At 35.8% G+C, this 18,358-nt stretch overlaps 1 protein-coding gene across 1 annotated transcript in view; it reads left to right on the top strand.

Annotated features, from left to right (window-relative positions):
- Window positions 1-7,284: 7,284 nt before the first annotated feature.
- HSD17B4 (hydroxysteroid 17-beta dehydrogenase 4) overlaps window positions 7,285-18,358 on the top strand; it is a 56,460-nt gene continuing 45,386 nt past the window's right edge. The window contains exons 1-2 of the mRNA XM_026720372.2: window positions 7,285-7,398; window positions 10,292-10,345. Of these exons, the coding sequence (XP_026576157.2) occupies window positions 7,341-7,398; window positions 10,292-10,345 (112 nt within the window). The 5' untranslated portion in view covers window positions 7,285-7,340. The remainder of the gene's footprint in view (window positions 7,399-10,291; window positions 10,346-18,358) is intronic.

Here is an 18,358-nt window from a genome sequence, read left to right as displayed (position 1 = left end):
CTTAGCTTTATAATTTTCTATCAATTACTGTAAATTATTATTCTTCTGATATGACATTTCCCCCTCCTTCTCCTTTTTCTTTCTGCAGCTTTTAGCATTGTCAGATAACAATCTGTTACATTAGCTGAGATGGATATAGTTCCAAGCAAAGAAATGCCCAAGTAAAGATAATCTAGAAATTCAGATGTTACTGAAGTAAGTGTAGCTGCTTTAACTTTTAGATGTCAGGATTCCAGCAGTTACCCCAAATTAAATCACGAGTCTTGAGCCAAACTAAAAAGGACTTATTGGGAGTTAACATTTCAGCACAAATCTGGGTGTAGCCGACTCTGAGACTCATGATAATTCACTGTCACCCTTGACCCTGGTTTTCCCCCATCCCTCTGGGTGTATCATTATTCATATTGTCCAATGAAACACATCCATAGCCAAGAGTCATCAATCATGTTCTCCAGTTAGATTTTTGCATGGCAGAAAGTTCAGTCACCTAGTTACAATCTCTGAAAAACTATGCATGGAATGCACTTTTGATTCCAAGCTGCCACGCTGCTCTTTCAAATCCTTTCCCCCATCCCTGTCTGTTGGCAACAATAAAACGCCCATAGAAATGTTTTATGAGTTGACATTAGGAGTACATGATACTTTAAGGCCTATATTTAATAAATAAAATTCTAGATGGGCCAAGGACTGAAATGGATAGAGCAGCATTATGTGTGTCTGGGATAGGTAGTTCTCTTTTTTATTCCTTTCAAAGCAAGTTCTACATTTCTCTCACCTTTTAATAAAAAAAAGAACTGGGTGGTTTTAGGGTGGTTTTTTTTTGCCTTAAAATGGCAGGAGTCTATCTGTCAGGAGTCTATCTGGTTAGTATTTTGCAGTTTGTACATTTTATCTCACAAGCATATTTGGGTATTTAAGCAAAATATAACCTGGTAATAATATAATAATGTGTATATGCTACTAAAACTTTAATGTTCATAACCTGTATGAAACAGGGCATCATGCCAATCATGTTATCTCAGGTGGGCTAACTTAAAAAATGCCAGGACTTAATATATACCATCACTCTTCTACTGTTTTCTTTGTTTATATGAATTTGATATCACTTCCCTCTAATTCACTGTTTCTTATCCTCAGCGATTTTAAAAAGGGTGGACTTCCCCAGAATTCCCCAGCCAACTCCCAATTCTGGCAGCTGCAGTCCAACCGTTTTAAAATTGCTGAGGTTGAGAAACACTGCTCTAATTCTTCATTTCATTTCCTTCCCCATCAACATACCATGGTTATCTTATTTATCAGGAGAACATTTCAGTGCGATATTATATAATATATAAATGCTTCTACCACAATTAGATGCATAAATTTAAAACCAGGATCTCTATGTCACTCTTTATTACCAGATGCTGTTGCCCTGAATAAACTCTAAATTGAGTGTATCCAAATTCAGTTAATCTTAGTATGATTATCCTGTATAAAAATATTCATTCTAGCATGATTTCTTCACTTTTCCCACATTAAAGATATGACATTTCCTCAGAAAATCTAAGGACCTTGTATTGAACCGGCGGCACACTCTCTTATTGAACACTCTTTCAGTGTATTTTTTCAGTACAGATTAGGCGAAACCTGGGTCAATAACAATAACAATGTGAGAGGGACTTTGGAGTCCTAGTGGATGATCACTTAAACAAGAGCCAGCAGTGAGTGGCAGCAGCCAATAAAGCTAATCCAATCCTTGGTTGTATAAACAGAGGCATGGAATCAAAACCATGTAAAGTATTAGAGCGGCTTTATGAAGCCTTAATAAGACTGCGCCTGGAACACTGCCTCCAGTTTTGGTCACCACATTACAAAAAAATATGCTGAGACTTTGGTAAAAGTACAAAGAAGAGCTACTAAGATGATGACAGACCTGGAAATTAAAACATAGGAAGAACAGTTGCAGGATTTGGGTTTGTCTAGTCTAGAGAAAAGAAGAACTAGGGAGAACATGATAGCAGTGTTCCAGTATTTGAGAGGCTGCCACAAAGAGGAGGGGCTCAGTTTATTTTCCAAAGCACCAGAGGGCAGGACAAGAAACAATGGATGGAAACTAATCGAGAGAAGCAACCTGGAATTAAGGATAGTAAGGACAATTAACCAGCTTGTGGAACAGCTTGCCTTCAGAAGTTCTGGGTGCTTCATCACTGGAGATTTTTAAGAAGAGACTGGACAGTCACTTGTCTGAAATGGTATAGGGTCTCCTGGTTGAGCAGGGGGCTGGACTAGAAGACCTTCAAGGTCCCTACCAGCCCTATTCTAATTCTGATTATTCAGGGAAGGATTGATGGTGTCTTGTCTTTAAAGTAGATTAATTTTTAATTGTTGGTTCTTGTTACTGCCTCCTCCAGTCATTAGAATAGTGCGTGAAGTTCAATTCTCTGCATTTGTTTTTGTTTTTTAAAAAGTAATTTTAATTTCTTTTTAAAAAAGTAATACTTTTAGCCGTGTCCCTTTATTTCACATCTTTGTTAAATATCTTCATCAGTTACATATTAAAGTACAGAAACTTCCTGCCCAACAGAGCAAGACAGTAGTTAACTCTTATCCCTGAGAGGTTTCCCGTGTTAATCTGTTAATCACACTTTTTAATAGTCAAAAAGTTGCAACACTGCCTAACTTTAAGTACACTACAGTGAAAAATATTTATATGTATATTTCTGTTTCTGTTTCCCAAGTGACTTTTAACATACAGCACAGTGACAATTCTACAGATTAATTCAAGAAAAGCCCATGGTATTAATACAAGCTATTAATATTACGCATTCTTCCTTTTTTAAATTCTTTATAACTTAATTACAAGCAGCCAAGTTGGGGTGTGTATATTTGTGTGTGTGTGTGTGTGTGTGTGTGTGCGTGTGCGTGTGTGTGTGTTTGTGTATGTTCCCTAGGACCAGCCTAACAAGAGAAACCAGTATGTTAGGCTTATACCTTAGGCGCTAGTTATTTTAAAATTTCATTTATTATTCCTGAAAGTACAAAGCTCAGTATTTACAGAATGGACCGTTCTTAAGAAAAAGGAAAGTGAAGTGCTTCTCAAAATGTTTGCATTTACCCAATCGTTTTGAACTATGTCATTGCACAATAATTCTTGCTTGCCATCATATCCAGGAAGAAGGTTTTTTTGTAACTTATGTTGATGACAGATGGTGAACTGCATAAGTCCAACAAATCTACAACTATTTTTGAAGCAAACAATAAGAAACTGCAAGTTATTCTAATGCATCTGTACTAAATTAGCAACTTGTCAGGAATTGCAGGAAGTATTATTGCCACAAAATTTCGAAAATATGTTCCAAACTGCTGAAAATTAACAAAAAATTATACTTTGAATCAGACTTCTCCATCTTGGTATTCCTCAGATGTATGATCCAGCTCTCCAGATTCTCAGGAAATATTGCATGCTAATTGCTAGAAGTTCTGAGAGTGAAAGTATATATTTCTGAAAGCTTCCAAAATTGGGTAAGTGATTTTGCTTTTAAGAAAAGAAGGCACCTGATCCCTTAATGAAAGAATGATGTGTGGTCTAGGCTTTTATAAGCAACTAATTTCAGGCCAAATTCGTTTATTTTTCATAGGCCTTTCTACTGCAAAAAGCAATTAATAATAATCTCTTGACTTAAGCTCACCTGCAGATATCTGTATGGATTAGTCCATCTAGATTTCTTTTGCAACAAGATGACAAGAGATTTACTACTGCTTTCTATCAGTACTTGTTCTTTTACGATTTAGTTGTGCCATTAACCATAAATAGTCTTCCATATGATCATGCTGAGTTTAAAAAAAAATCAAAATTAGATAGGTGGTGTCACCTATTGTGATAAAAAAATGATTATTACTGAAATAAAACCCTATTTAGTTTAGTTTAGTTTACTTTATCATCACTGCACCTCGTACAAACACCATCTTCAGTGCACATCATGACCATGAAAATAAACACGCATGCTTCACACTCCACACATTGAATTGAAAAACCCTGACATTGCACCAACACTGCACTATACAATAGAATTCAACAAGGTTCTGCCCTGGAATAGAAGCTGTTTTTCAGCCTATTTGTCCTTGTGTGAACCTAAGCAAATTATGTTTTGCTCAATAAATGATGGTTAAACTATTATGCACACATATCTAGACATCAGATCAGAGGTGGTATTCAGAAGGTTTTGACCAGTTCTGCAGAACCGGTAGCGGAAATTTTGAGTAGTTTGGAATGCTACCTCTGACTGGCCCTGCCTTCATCTATTCTGTCTCCCGAGTCCCAGCTGATCGGCTGGGTCTTCTTTTGTTGCCCTGCACGTGAGAACAGAGCTGGAAAGTAGGTTGGGAGGTGGGGAGAGATGGGGATTTTATAGTATTCTTCCCCTGGAGTGGAGTGGAATGGAGATTTTCCCCTGCCACTCCCACCAAGCTATGCCATGCCATGCTGACCAAGCCACGCCCACAGAACCGATAGGAAAAAGTTTTGAATCCACTGCATCAAATAATATGTGGAAGATAAACTTTGCCTGTGAAGACACAATGAGTTAAGGTCTGTTCAGGGAAACTTTCTCTTTTGCACTCAAAACATTGATCAAAGTACAGCTCACTGCTCCATGTTTTGAAATAGTTTGATACCAGTAAGGCATCTCAGATATAGAAGAAAAAAGTATCAACCAAATTTATATAATTATGATTCAGATCTTAAGGAAAGTAAACGCAAAATCAGCAGTATCTAATTCAAATTCTGGCTACCTTTCAATGAAACAATATAGTTTTGTTCAAATTATTGTATTTCAACTCTATTTATACCAACTAAGGTTTTTAACTATATTTATATTAAGTAAGGTTTCATATTGTTTTCAAATTCGACCAAGTTTATTTTTCTACAGCAAATACATGTGCTGTAAGCACAGGTACCCATTCTAGTGTTCAGCACTGTCTTTTTCTATATAAAACCATTCATTAGAATTAATACTTTTCTCTAAAATCATCAGATTTATTCTGAAGCAATTATATACTAATATGTAAAGTTTAAGATTGCCTTTACTTTTTCAAGGTCTATTCACACATCCTGCATCAAATTTTATTTAGAGAAAATTACAAATTCCAAACAACACAAAACACAGAAATGATTTCACCATTATTTGGGTGTAAAAGGTATAATTTGGTTAAACATGTTTCCTGGTGACATATTTGTAATACTCCTCTCAAAATCTTGAGGATTTGTGCCTGTCATCTTTACCTCTGTGAATTTGCTTAAAATTGCTGAATAGTTATTTTCACCAGATGAGGAAGCAGTTTAAGTCTGCTATTTGTTGAACTTTGCCCACTGAAAGCAAAATAATATATTTTTAATCATCCTGCTTTTTGCATTTTCTAAGATTTTAAACATAAGACTAGATTTCCAAAGTCATAAGCAGGCTCCCAAAATATCAAAGGAAAGGAGATTGGATATAATGAAACAAACAAAAGGAGATTAGATATAATGAAACTAAGGCAATACTCCCCCTACTGGTTTTTTTTTAAAAACATGTATCTGGAGTGTCTTGAAGTAGTTTGGTGATTTTGCCCATGCCGGAGGGTTTGGAATGATATCCTTTTTAATGGTCCCGGACTGCAATAAGTCCAAGCCCCTCCCCACAATCTTTCCTCCTTCCAGGATTCCCCCCAGAACTAAAATATTTAAAATACAGATGCGAAAAAAGGAACATTTCTTTTTTTTCTCCCACCACCGACTCAGAAGTCTGGCTGTGGCTCGTGGATGCAGGGAAAAAAGAGAAGTGGGTCTAGGACTGGTGGGATGGCCTTTGCAAAGATGGTTTCTCTGGAAAAATATATTTTAAAAGTCTCTCTTAGAGAAGTGAGACCCATTCAATTTTATGCATATACCCTGCCACTCCTAGATTAGACGTGGGCGTGCAGTTCTGATGCAAAGAAAGGCTTAAAGTGTCATTCTCAGTGTCATATAATATATGTGGGTATATGCATACTTTTGTATTTATTTATTTTGTCATGTTTATGTGGTGTATATTGGAGGTGTGGAGTCCCTTTGACAGCTGTATGCAATAAAATTTCATTTTAATGTATGCTGGTTAGCGTGCATTCAAAGTGACAATAAAGTTATTCCAAGTCTTACATTCTAAATTCTCAACCATGGCAATTTAAAAATGGGCTGATTTCAACTCACAGAATCTCACAGCCAGCAAATTGAGAAACACTGGCTTAAAGAGAGGAGGAATGTTTTCCAAATCAATGGGCTTTACCGAAGTGCCTTGCATAACCTCCATCTGGATCTCGGAGCTGCTTTTAATACTAGGGCTCAGTTCAAGGCTAGGAGGATTCTCCACCTTGGTTACTCTCCAGATGTTGTCGATCCTTGGTCTCATCTCATGGGACTTTCAGTTATAAATTAGCCCACTGTGTTTCGCTTAGCGTGTTGTGAACAGTATATAATTTCCCTGGTTGAACGTACTCAGGAATGGGGTTGAATATGTAGGAAGCTAGCACCCACCCCTCTCCTAGAAAATTGAAGGATCCTAGGAAATATTAAAAAGGCAGAATATTTCCTCTAAAAAGAGTAGAAACTCAGAAGCAGAAAGTCACCCCCACCTTTGTTAATGGGTGGGCCATTAAGGCCTGGGCCAGGATACTTTACATAACAAAGATCTCCAGGTAACGCTTATAGCAATTGCTCTAAAGCCCTTTCATCTAGCAAGGCTCAACCAAGCCTGGAACTCAGGACAGTTGCCCCTGCATGGCCTCATGGGCAACCAATTAGAAACAGGCTTCAATTCAAATCGCAACAAAGATTATAAAACTCAGCATATCATCCTTTCTTGATCTCTTCCTTCACCTTGAAGCATGTGATCATCCTTCCTTTTCACTTTGGAGCTTCAAGCCATGTGGCCTCCTGTCCACTATTAAACCTTCCAAACAGCCTCCGTGTTTCCAGTGTCTTTTTCCCATTTGGAACTCAACCCAGAAGGATATTTCTTCCAACAAATATGCCAAGTTAATTTAACTATCCGTAAATACGCCCTATAATTATCCTTATTTATTGCCATTACACAATAGTTCTACTCCGACTGGGGAGGCTGCTATGGTGAAACTATTGGGGGTGGACGGGAATGAGAGGCACGGTACGAATTACACGATTAAATCCACCTAACTCAGCAGCCCAGAGTGAATAAGAAAACTACGTATCCCAGGATGCCTCAAGCTATTGCGCGCGTGCGCATTCCTCTGTGCCCTTTGCCCATATTCTGTTCGTTTAGTTCGGCAGGACTCCTCGAAGGGCTGGTTTTGCGTTAATCGGACGCAGAATGTCTTCTCCCTTGAGATTTGACGGGCGGGTAGTTCTGGTAACCGGTGCTGGGGGAGGTAAGTGGTGGATCACGATGACTGTTGATGGTCCGGAGATTTCCTTGCAAATGTGCTTGGTTGCAAATGGTTTGCAAGGAGATCTTTGCAGCTTTCTTGTATTCTTGTTTGCATTTCTCCCTAAGGACGAAGATATGTAAACGGCCCTTTTAAATGAAGTTGAGTTTATAATTCTGTCCATGCCTCTTCGGAGTTTACTTTTCAGTAGATCTATAATAAATAGACCTTTGTAAGTGCAGCCTTTATTTAGTGGTGACGATGCTTTGTGTAGTAAAATCCTCAACCTAATAATACCTATTCGCATACTCGTTAGTTTCTGGGTTGAGCCTGGAAGTTGGGAGATTTCCCACGGAACCCACCTGGCAGTGAATTCTGTGAATTAACTCTGGAAATTCATGCAAATCAAAATTCAAAATGATATGATCTTCTGGTCCCTTTGAATCCATTTTTCTTTAGTGGTTATTTCTCTACAACCCTAAAAACCGTATGTACACATAAGAACTGATTCAAGAATAGTGAAAAAAAAAAATCCTCTCCATTTTTAAAATGTCCTTGAAATATTCCTAGTGTTAGCTCGGTAGAGATTGGATAGTTTTAAAGCTTTACTGCCTATTAAGAGATGACGAAGCTTGATACCAAGCAGAGATAACAAAGATTAAGCTATATGATAATTTTTACTCACCATTGACTTGTCAAACTAGTTTTGCCAAATAAGATATTTTTTGTAGCAGTCTTTCTCCATTAGCAATTCATTTGCTGATTGTGATTTTTGTTTTAATGGCATTACTTATTCACTTTTTTAAGTTATGGAAAACAGACCTTAGGAGACAGGTTAACAATCTATTAATACATCAACATAAGGTGGATTAACATAAGGTTCAGTACAGTATAATCACCCATCTGATTCTCTTTCCACGCTGAACAGTGAAATGTATTTTAAAATCAAATGGAAGAAATACCATTATGTATTTGATATAAATTTAGCCAAGAATATTGAAACATTACTGAAATTGGGGAATTTTTTTTTAAAAATGGGGTGATATTGGCAGGCTGTTTGATCCACACAATATGGATGTCCAGGTACTGATATTAGGTTTTAGTAAGGATTTTGGACATTTTACTCTCAATCTGTACACATGCCCAGACACTCCAATTCATCTCTGTAAGGTCTTTCAGGTCTCCAGAGCAGATTTAAGATCTTTGGAGGCCTGGAATGAAAGGAAAATCTGTTCTACTTGTAGTCTGTTAAGTAGAGTTTATATACAGTATATTGTATATAAAACAAAATGAAATTACAATCCTAAATATAGTGAATTGAGGGAACCCCAGAAAATTTAATGGGATTTTTGAGCAATATGTAGTAGAGGATTGCACTGACAGATATGATACATTGAAACTGTTCATAGTACAAGGTTAAAGCCATTCTGTCTAAAACAAACTTGCTTTGATTATGAAATCATCAGTTAATTAATTCTCTGAGTTAACTTTGCTCACATTTAGAAACAGAATCTATCACTGGCCTTAATAACAATTAAGGAAAAGAAAGAGGCTACATAATTGTGTATTTCTGTAGTTATGATAAAAACTACAAAATGCATTGATATCTTGTCAGCATAATTATTTTGCACTTTTCATTGAAAAAAGGACATTGAATCTGCTTGAAAATGATATATCTCAGATATATTCTCTGATATATTCAGATCAGAGATTGCCTATGTAAAGAAATTTAATTATCAATCCTGCCTCAGTTTGAAAATGTGATTTTAGTTTCTAAATGCTGTAGATATAAGAACTACATAGCCATTTTATCTTCACAATAATTTTGTCTGAGTAGAGAAGACAGCTTCAAGAACAATCTCAGAGTGAAATTCAAGAAAAAGACACTATGTGAAAATATTTCAGTTCATATGTAGCCTTTTCTGTTTAGTCAAGATGTATTTTAAACTATTTCACTTGTACTAGTAAAGTTTGACACGTGAGAAAATTACTTGAAGTTCTTTTCTCTTGTGCTGAAAAGAACTTCAAGTAATTTTCGCACGTGTCAAACTTTTTTTTTAAAAAAAGCATTACAAAATTACTGTAGTATCATGTAGCTTCTTTTAAATAAAACAATTTACTTTTCCTCTTTAGTGGAAAATTTATATGTCTTTGGACATATAAAGGGGAGAATACCTTCTAAAGTTTGGTGGCTTAACTGAATTGTATTAATCTGCTGCATTCTGAGCAGTTCTTTGCCTTTTCAGATAGTTTCTTCTCTGGTGGCCTATTTGGAATTCCCAACTGAATCTACAACAACATTTCTTAACCTTGATAACTTTTAAGACATGCTGCTGGAAATTCTGGGAATTGAAATCTATGCATCTTAAAGTTGCAAAGATTGAGCAACACTTGTCTAGATCAGTGGTGGGATTCAAACTTTTTTACTACTGGTTCTGTGGGTGTGGCTTGGTGGTTGTGGTGTAGCTTGGTGGGTGTGGCTTGGTGGGTGTGGCAGGGGAAGGATACTGCAAAATCCCATTCCCTCCCCTTTCCACTAACTGCTTTCCAGCTCTGTTCTCCTGTGCAGGGCAACAAAAGAAGACCCAGCTGATCAGATGAGGGCAGGGCCAGTCAGAGGTAGTATTTGCCAGTTTTCCAAACTACTCAAAATTTCCACTACCAGTTCTCCAGATTATCACCTCGGGTCTACATCACATTTGCTCAAGACTGAGCATTTTTCTGCTTCTGTTTAATCCTATGCATCAGATACTCAGATATCTAAGAGCAATACCACATTTTGCTTTTAAGTGTATAATTGTCTCCTTTGATGTTGACTTCCTGTGTGTATTTTTTTTTAAAATATCAGGTTATAAAAGGTTATAAAAGATTTTACTTATTTTTTTCTTTATGCTAGGACTGGGCAGAGCATATGCCTTGGCTTTTGCTGAAAGAGGAGCTTCTGTGGTTGGTAAGTATTTTTTTTTCTTCTGCCAGTAACTCTTGAATCTATAATCGTGTTTTAAAATGAAACTTATTCTAATCATCTTCACCTTTTTTAAAAATAAAATTATTTTCTTTGCTCTTTGTTTTTTTTCTTGCTTCTTTTCCACTAAAATTCCCCATGAAAAAAACGATGTGCCATGTTAATGAAGATCCAAGGAGGTTTGTCAATGAGTGTCATGATATTTAGCCCACTACGACAATATTAATAGGCCATCTTATCCACTACTTTTACTTATTTAATAGGGAAAATAACGCTAAGTTCTAGTAGTAACTAGTGGTTAGGGAATGTATAGTTCCTGAAGAACAGGCTCATTTTGTATTATTGTCTTTCTGAAATACCTTAGATGACCCTTTCTAAATCATGTGTACAATACTAGCCTACACAGATAACATTGTGAAATGAAATGAAGAAATTAATTTGGATATTTAGCAAACAGGTGAAACTCGAAAAATTAGAATATTGTGCAAAAGTTCATTTATTTCAGTAATGCAACTTAAAAGGTGAAACTAATATATGAGATAGACTCATGACATTCAAAGCAAGATAGTTCAAACCTTGATTTGTCATGATTGAGATGATTATGGCTTACAGCTCATGAAAGTACAAGTACTTCACTGCATATTAAGAAATTGCTTATCGCATATAGATTTTTGTACGCTGATTACATTAGTTTTGTCCACTGAAGAGTTATAAGGGTGTAAACCAAATAATATTTACATGTCCTCAGGAGACTAAATCAAGTTTAGTTATGAATTAGAGAAAATTGGAAGATAAAATGCAATGTTACAAAGTCCATATTCAGGTGTAACTCAATAATGAGTCTAGAGTGTCTAGTAAATTGGCATGTCAGAAAAACTGGCAAAGCCAAATCTTAAAAATTATACCTATTTGTGGAATAAAAAAACAATCTCTTGTACAATAATTTATTCAGCTGGAGTTGACAAATTTTATAATGCAAACATACAATTTTAAGAAATGTAGGTAATATTCCAACTTGCCAGCTAGATCCCTGACACTACCTAGCCACAGATATTGCCCTTTGGAATAGAATTACAAACACATGTCATTAAAAGCAGATTTATGTATTTGTAGGAATTTTAATAAACAGAGAGTACTGGCATTCATTCTTTTGTAAAAAATATTTCATTAATAATACAATTCAGATTGTTGTCGAAAGCTTCTGAGAATTCTACTCTGTCAGCTAAGTAGAAGCTAAAAGCTAAAAGATTACTCCCTATAGCACAGACTGAAAGAAAAAGTTAAAAAACAGTTTAGATTTTCTTGATCAAAGTCTAGAAATACTTGTTAAAAATTCAAAGATCACAAGTAATACCTGTGAAATTACATAGCCTGCATTGGACAAAGACCTTAGTGATATATTCTTTTTTTTCAAAACAACAGAACCAAGTGTAAAACCTTTTTTTTTTTAAGGAATTAACATTATTCAATGCTTGTTGAATTCAACTATTAATCAAGAATTACTATTCAAACACACAATTCTAAACTCAAGTCAAAGAAGAAAAATCTAATTTAGCTTCTTGGAGATTATCTACCTGAATAGGACCAGGGTTCAAAGATTATGATGGTGGAGAACAGATAATCATCTAAAAATGCTTTGTCCCATTCAAAAACATTCAGATTGAAAGCAATAGTAGTTTTTCACAGACTAATGTGAAAATGAAAAAGTCAGAAACCGAGTTATTCCCTGTAGTTTTTCAACATTAACACTGCTCTTCTATCTGGAATAAATAAAGAGATGTGGGATTAATCAAGTAGGCATTTTGACCATCTAGATTTAGCAATATCTGATTCTAGCTTCCACTTAAGCAAGAATTATTATGATAGCTTGAAATTAGGTGACATTTAGAATGAATGGCAAACCATTACGTCCTGGCTGGATAGTTCAGCTACTAACTAATAGGGTTATCTTTTGAATTTAGCAGTAATGGAAAAGATTATTAGACTGGCAACCTAATTTAGTTCAATGTGCTTACCATAGGATATGATGATGAACCTAATTCAGGGATTCAGTAACGGACAATAAATTAAGCACCACTGCTTAGTTGCTGATTTGCAAGACACTATACCTTGGTTCATTTAAAAATAATTTGGGACCAAATTTGTTGGCAATAGAAGTGTTAAACAGAGATGTTACGTTTTCAAATACTGATGAAAAGTAAATCATGTATATTTACACACACGCACATACACACACACAGAAAATGATAAGACATGGATTTTGAAGGTATTAAATGAAAAACATATTAAAAATGTATGTGTTTTACTTGCAAAGTGGGTGCTCTGATTGGAAGAATGTATTTTTGTTCCCATATAGAAATAGGTCGCAAAAATGAACCCAAACTTAAAGGGGATTTACTTTGTAAGTGTGCCTGGAAAGTTATTTAACCAGTTTCGGATTATTTTCACCTGCATCCTTTTAAAGTAAGGAATGCAGGGAATATGTAGTTGATCTTCAGAAGGTCATTGAGCAATCAATGGGAAAAAGTACATTTATACATTTTGTTATTTCGAGCAAGATTGCCAAACTGAAATTCCAATTATTATGAGGGTTGTATGAGGATTGGTTTATTAGTTAAGGACTTCAACTTTAAAGGTTTTTCATTCTTTGATACAAAAGTCTCCAGTGAATGAAAAGTGAAGAAGTATTTTCATGGCATGTCATTAAGCTAGCTTAGCTAACCAGTTAACTAACTAAATAAAATAACCTCTTCTGCAAAAGAACTGCTTTTTTACCATTTCATTTTGGCTGCCTATCTGACAGCTTTTTTTATTATTTACAAGACTGTATTTGGTTTAGTTGTTGAATAAGATTAAAATGTGAAATCCCTTGGCAGGATTCTTCTAGTCATAAGAGGCAATTACATGCCTGAAAATTATTTCCAGTTGTACCCTGTAATAGAAATGGCATTAACAGTTCTCAAAAGAAAGAGGAAATCATATTTTGTCTTCCATTTGTCATGTATTGTATCACCCTCTAGTAAGAAGCTATCATTTCTGCCAATTTAGCTAAATGTCAGATTATTGTTGATGAAAAGCAGGAAAATACAAACAAGCAAATAAGTACACCCTTGTGATGTAGAAAAAATATGTTTGGCAGTTGTGGGTACATATTTACTTATTTAATTGAAGGATTTATATTGCTGCCTATCTCACATCATTATCTAGGCAGCTCACAACAATTCACAAAAACTATAAAAATTAGAATACTCTCCCTCTCCTTCCAGTTGCCACATCAAACAGCCTACCACTCAATCCCCAACTTAGCTTCACAATCCTTCAGAAACTTAAAGGGTTGGGATTTTTCTCAGATTTTGGACAGGATAATGCTCATCTGATAGGAGGCTTTTCCATGGGATTGGATAGCTATCAAGAAGACATGCCTTGGAAGTCCCATCCAGTAGCATCATTTAAGAGTAAGGACTTGTGGACACCCATCTTATCTAGCCTAATGGAACAGGCAGATATTTTTTTGTGTGAAAGGGGGTTCCACAAATAATGTGGCTCTGTACTATATAGGATTTTAACCCACCACCTTGAATTGTACCTGGAATGCAACTGGGACATATTGTAGTTCATGTAGCAGAAATGTAACTGATGTGAAGCCTGGACCAATCAAAATTGTGTACTACTGCATTATGGACTACTTGAAACCAGACGATCTTTAAGGGCAACCTCCTATGGAACATGTTTCAGTAGTCCAAATGTGAGGTGACCAAGGCATGAATGACTATGAGTCAGGCCTCCTGGTCCATGAATGAGCAGAAGTGAAGCATCTCGCCCTCAGCCTTGTAATTGGATACACAAGTCTAGGAGGGTCTTCAAATTGCAAAGTAGATCTGTCCAGATGAGTGTTACCCTGTCTGAAATCTGAGATGTCAACTCTCCTGATTCCAGATGGTCTGAAACCCATAACCTCTCTGCTTTGCTTTTGTTGATTCATAGTCAATGTCTCCTCATACAGGGTCTTACACATTGAACTAGCACCTAAACGGCATGACTTTTCCAGCAAGGGGTAGAGATGTATAATTGGATATCACTAGCATATTGAAGATATGACAACAAAGCCATAAAAACGGGGTTTCAAATTTCAGTGAAGATGTGTACTGAAGCCTTGTCTCCTTTTTGGGCTGTTGGGAGTAAAAGGCAGGCAGTCTGTGGCAGAAGCCCAAACTGGGTTGTTTAAGATAGGCAGGTGGTATCTCCTCAGTGCCAAAAGGAGATGGCACTGGAGTGCCTTGTTGAGGAGATTGCTTTGGGGTAAGGTAAAGCCCTGGTGCAAGTACCTTCTCCTTGGCCCTGTGTGGCAGAGAATAACTATCAATTATTGCCCCAGGAATCTTCCTGCTACTTAGGTAGAGGGGGTCTTCTGCCCTTCTTCGGGTCTTCAGCTCCACCAAGCAAAGATTGCTATAATTGGCTGGGGCACATTAGTCCTTCTTCCCATCTCTGCCCCTTTTTTCCCAAAGCAGCCATTCCCAAACATCCTGACTTGAGTGGTTGGCAGGGAAGGGGAAGCAGAGAGACAAAAGTGAAGCGTTGATTTTGCTTGTTTGTTTGTTTGGAGGACCAGCAATTGAGTCTACTTTCCTCCTCCACCCCACCCCCCAACACAACCCTGCATTGAGACAGAAACAAGACTTGTGGATGGAGGAAGTTTAGCAACATATACATTCTCACACAAACCCTAAGTTTTCTTTTCGTTTTTCCAGGGCTTTAGATTTCAGCCAAATCCAGTCCTATTTGGAGTTCACTTTGAATTCTATTTTATGTTTGAACAACTGTCTAAAATGGACCTATTGAGAAATCAAAGGATAGGATAGTAGCCTAGGAAGTATGAGTGGAAGGGAATTTTGCCATGACTTTAAATGCCTGGGTTAATGAGTTGAATTAAGATGTGGAGCTGAAGCTTTCCAAATGTTTAAGTATCTCTGAACCAGGAGACTTCATATTTCTTGATACAAATGCAAGTAGTCCTCAACTTACAACAGTTCATTTAGTGACCATTCAAAGATACAACAGCACTGAAAAAAATGACTTACGACTGTTTTCACACTTATGACCGTTGCAGCAATCCCCATTGTCACATGATCATAATTCAGACACTTGTTAATTGACTCATATTCATAATAGTTCCAGTATCCTGGGATCAGCCGTGTTACTAATTTAACATCTGAAGTGATTCACTTAACTGTGGCAAAAAAGGTCAAAGAACATGACAAAACTCATTTAACATCTGTTTCGCTCCATAACAGAAATTCTGGCTCAAATTGTGGTCATAAGTCGAGAACTACCTTTATAAACAGGAAAAGAGTTTTTGAATTTACCAGATCTGTACCATCTTTTAGAACAGCATTTCCCAATCTTGGCTATCTGAAGATGTGCGGAGCCCAGAATGGATATCTGGCGAATTCTAGGAATTGAAGTCTATGCATCTTCAGGAAACACTGTTTTAGAATATTCTTTTGCTGATGGGTGGAGGCAACGAGCATGCTGAATGATGCTGAAATTTTGAATTAGGCTTTATGCCCCCAGTTTCAGCTTGCAAATCTGTATTATCCAATCCTGGTTGTCTTAGCAGTTGTGACTGAAGTACATCTTTACATTAGGTTTTGATTTGTGTTAATAGGTGTTTCAAGTTTTTTTCCCTCCTTTGAGACTGTATTTCTCAAACTCAGCAGGTATAAGGTATATGGACTTTAGCGCCTAGAATTCTCCAGTCAGCAAAGTTGCCGAAGTTGACCAACACTGCTCTACAGAAAATTATTAAAGGGGGCTGAAACAAGCCTTTATCATTTTGTACTCAATATAGGTTACATACAACAACAAGTGTTTTATAGCAACAAAACTCCCAAGTTGGATAGATTCTGTTGATCCTTCTTTTTAGATGTTTTTAACAATCTGTAAAATGCCCAGAATTATTAGGGGTTAGTCGGAGTTGGGTAGCATAGAATTATCTAGAATTATTTAGCATTTAAAACCGTATTTTAAATAATGGAAAAAAAGGATTTTTCCAGTTCTGTTGCTGAAATAACCATAACATTAAATATTTATTATTGAATGTTTTATATAGCTGCTGTATTCAGCATATGACTGTAGATAGAAGCAGAATAATTTTACAGATAAATGCTAAGTGGAATCAGAATCCTTGCCAGAAACATTGAATGCAAACAATCTTTTTGAATAAAAATCCAATTTGTATGAAGCTATTTTTGTTTTCTCAGTTGCTTTCATAAATTTTGTATTGGCCTATGAGCAATTTTGTTTACTATTTTACTTTTGTGAGGATCAGGCCTTGTTAGAATGAGCAAGAGTAAAAGCGAACTTTTGTAGAACAAGGTTTTCTGAGTTTTCATTAACCAGATTTGTTAAGAAATCCACTAAGGTGAAATATAACCACCTGGATGAATACCTTTGGTTTCAACTAGGAAAGTTGTTATATACAGATAGTTCAGTATTATTGGTTCACTGCTTTGTCACCTTTGTCACCCCCCAATCCCTTTGGTGAAAAGTAAGAGGTACTGGACCTACCTGCATCTTGATAATTTATTATTATTATAAATATTACAAACGATTATAAATATAAGCCAAAACAGAATGAATAAGAAGAAAGAAACAAAGTATAAAATAGAAGAACAAGTATTGTACATCTCTATATCTGGTGTTTGGAGCCAGCCATTTAAGAAATGGCTTGCCATTGTCTGCTTCCTAGGGCTAAAAGAAAGTGACTGGCCCAAAATTACCCAACTGGCTTTGTGCCTAGGCAAAACTAGAACTCAGAGTCTTCTGATTTCTAGCCTGATGCTTTAAACACTCCACCATACTGTCTCTCATGTCATGGATAGTCTGTACGTAATTGGAAGCAAAAGGTAGAATAGCTAGTAAAGAAAATGAAGGCAATTTTTTAAAAATACAAAAGCTAGTTGAAATAAAAAAGTAATGTGGAAATATAAAATTGCAAAATTTAAGTCAGTTTTCCCCAAATCGGTTCCCTTCAATTATACTGCCAATTAAAACATAAAAACTCACTTGAGTCAAGCTCAACTCCTGGGTGACTAAATGTATTCTGTTTATATTGAATATATTCTGTCGATCCAAATAAATGATTAAATATATTTTTCTGATTAAAACATTTTTAGGTTTGACCACATGGGGGAGATGCTGCTTCATAAAAACAGTTTTTTAGTAATTGGTTCTATTTTAAACTGTTCTTCTAGATGAATTATTTTTCTAGTATTATTGCTTAATTTGGAATTTTCTGTATTATTTAGATAGCTAGCAGTCTATTCATCATGAAAAAATGCAGTGTTTTGGAATTGTCGTTTGGGTGAAAAATAGTTTGTGAAGGACTAATAAATTATAGGGTCTGTCAAAGGTTGATGCACTTTCAAAAAATCAGTGACTTTTGTGCTTATTGCCACAAAAAGTTTGTCCAGAGTTTAAAAAAACATATTGTACTACTTGTACATCTAACATACAACTGTTCTCACAAATATTTTCCCATGGTGTTCTTACTTATCAAAAATACTTGATAATTTGTCAAGATTCTTCAACAAAATTATTTTCACCTATTGAAAGAATATATATATATATATATATATATATATATATATATATACACATACATATATACATACATACATACACATACATACATACATATACATACATACATACATACAACATATAATGTTGCATGGGAAAGTGTTTATATATTCTTTCTGAAAATCTGTTTAAAATGTATAATCTATTTTACTCCTTTAAACGTTTTGATCTGAATGGACTATAGTAAAAATAAATCAGTAAGTAAAAATAAATCAGTAAGGACTCTCTATATAAAAGTAAATTAGGTCTGAGCCCTGTTTGAAAAGAATGATTTCTTTGACCTGATGGACTTTGAGCTGTTAGCAAAGAAAATAAATGAAGTGTAGCACTACTTAATGTATGAGTGTAATTAAG

The sequence above is a fragment of the Pseudonaja textilis genome, chromosome 2, assembly GCF_049901715.1.
Source record: "Pseudonaja textilis isolate UNSWEBS1 chromosome 2, rPseTex1.2, whole genome shotgun sequence".
NCBI classification, from domain to species: Eukaryota; Metazoa; Chordata; class Lepidosauria; order Squamata; family Elapidae; genus Pseudonaja; species Pseudonaja textilis.
The sequence above is the reverse complement of the archived record's forward strand: the minus strand, read 5'-3'. Positions and strand labels throughout refer to the sequence as shown.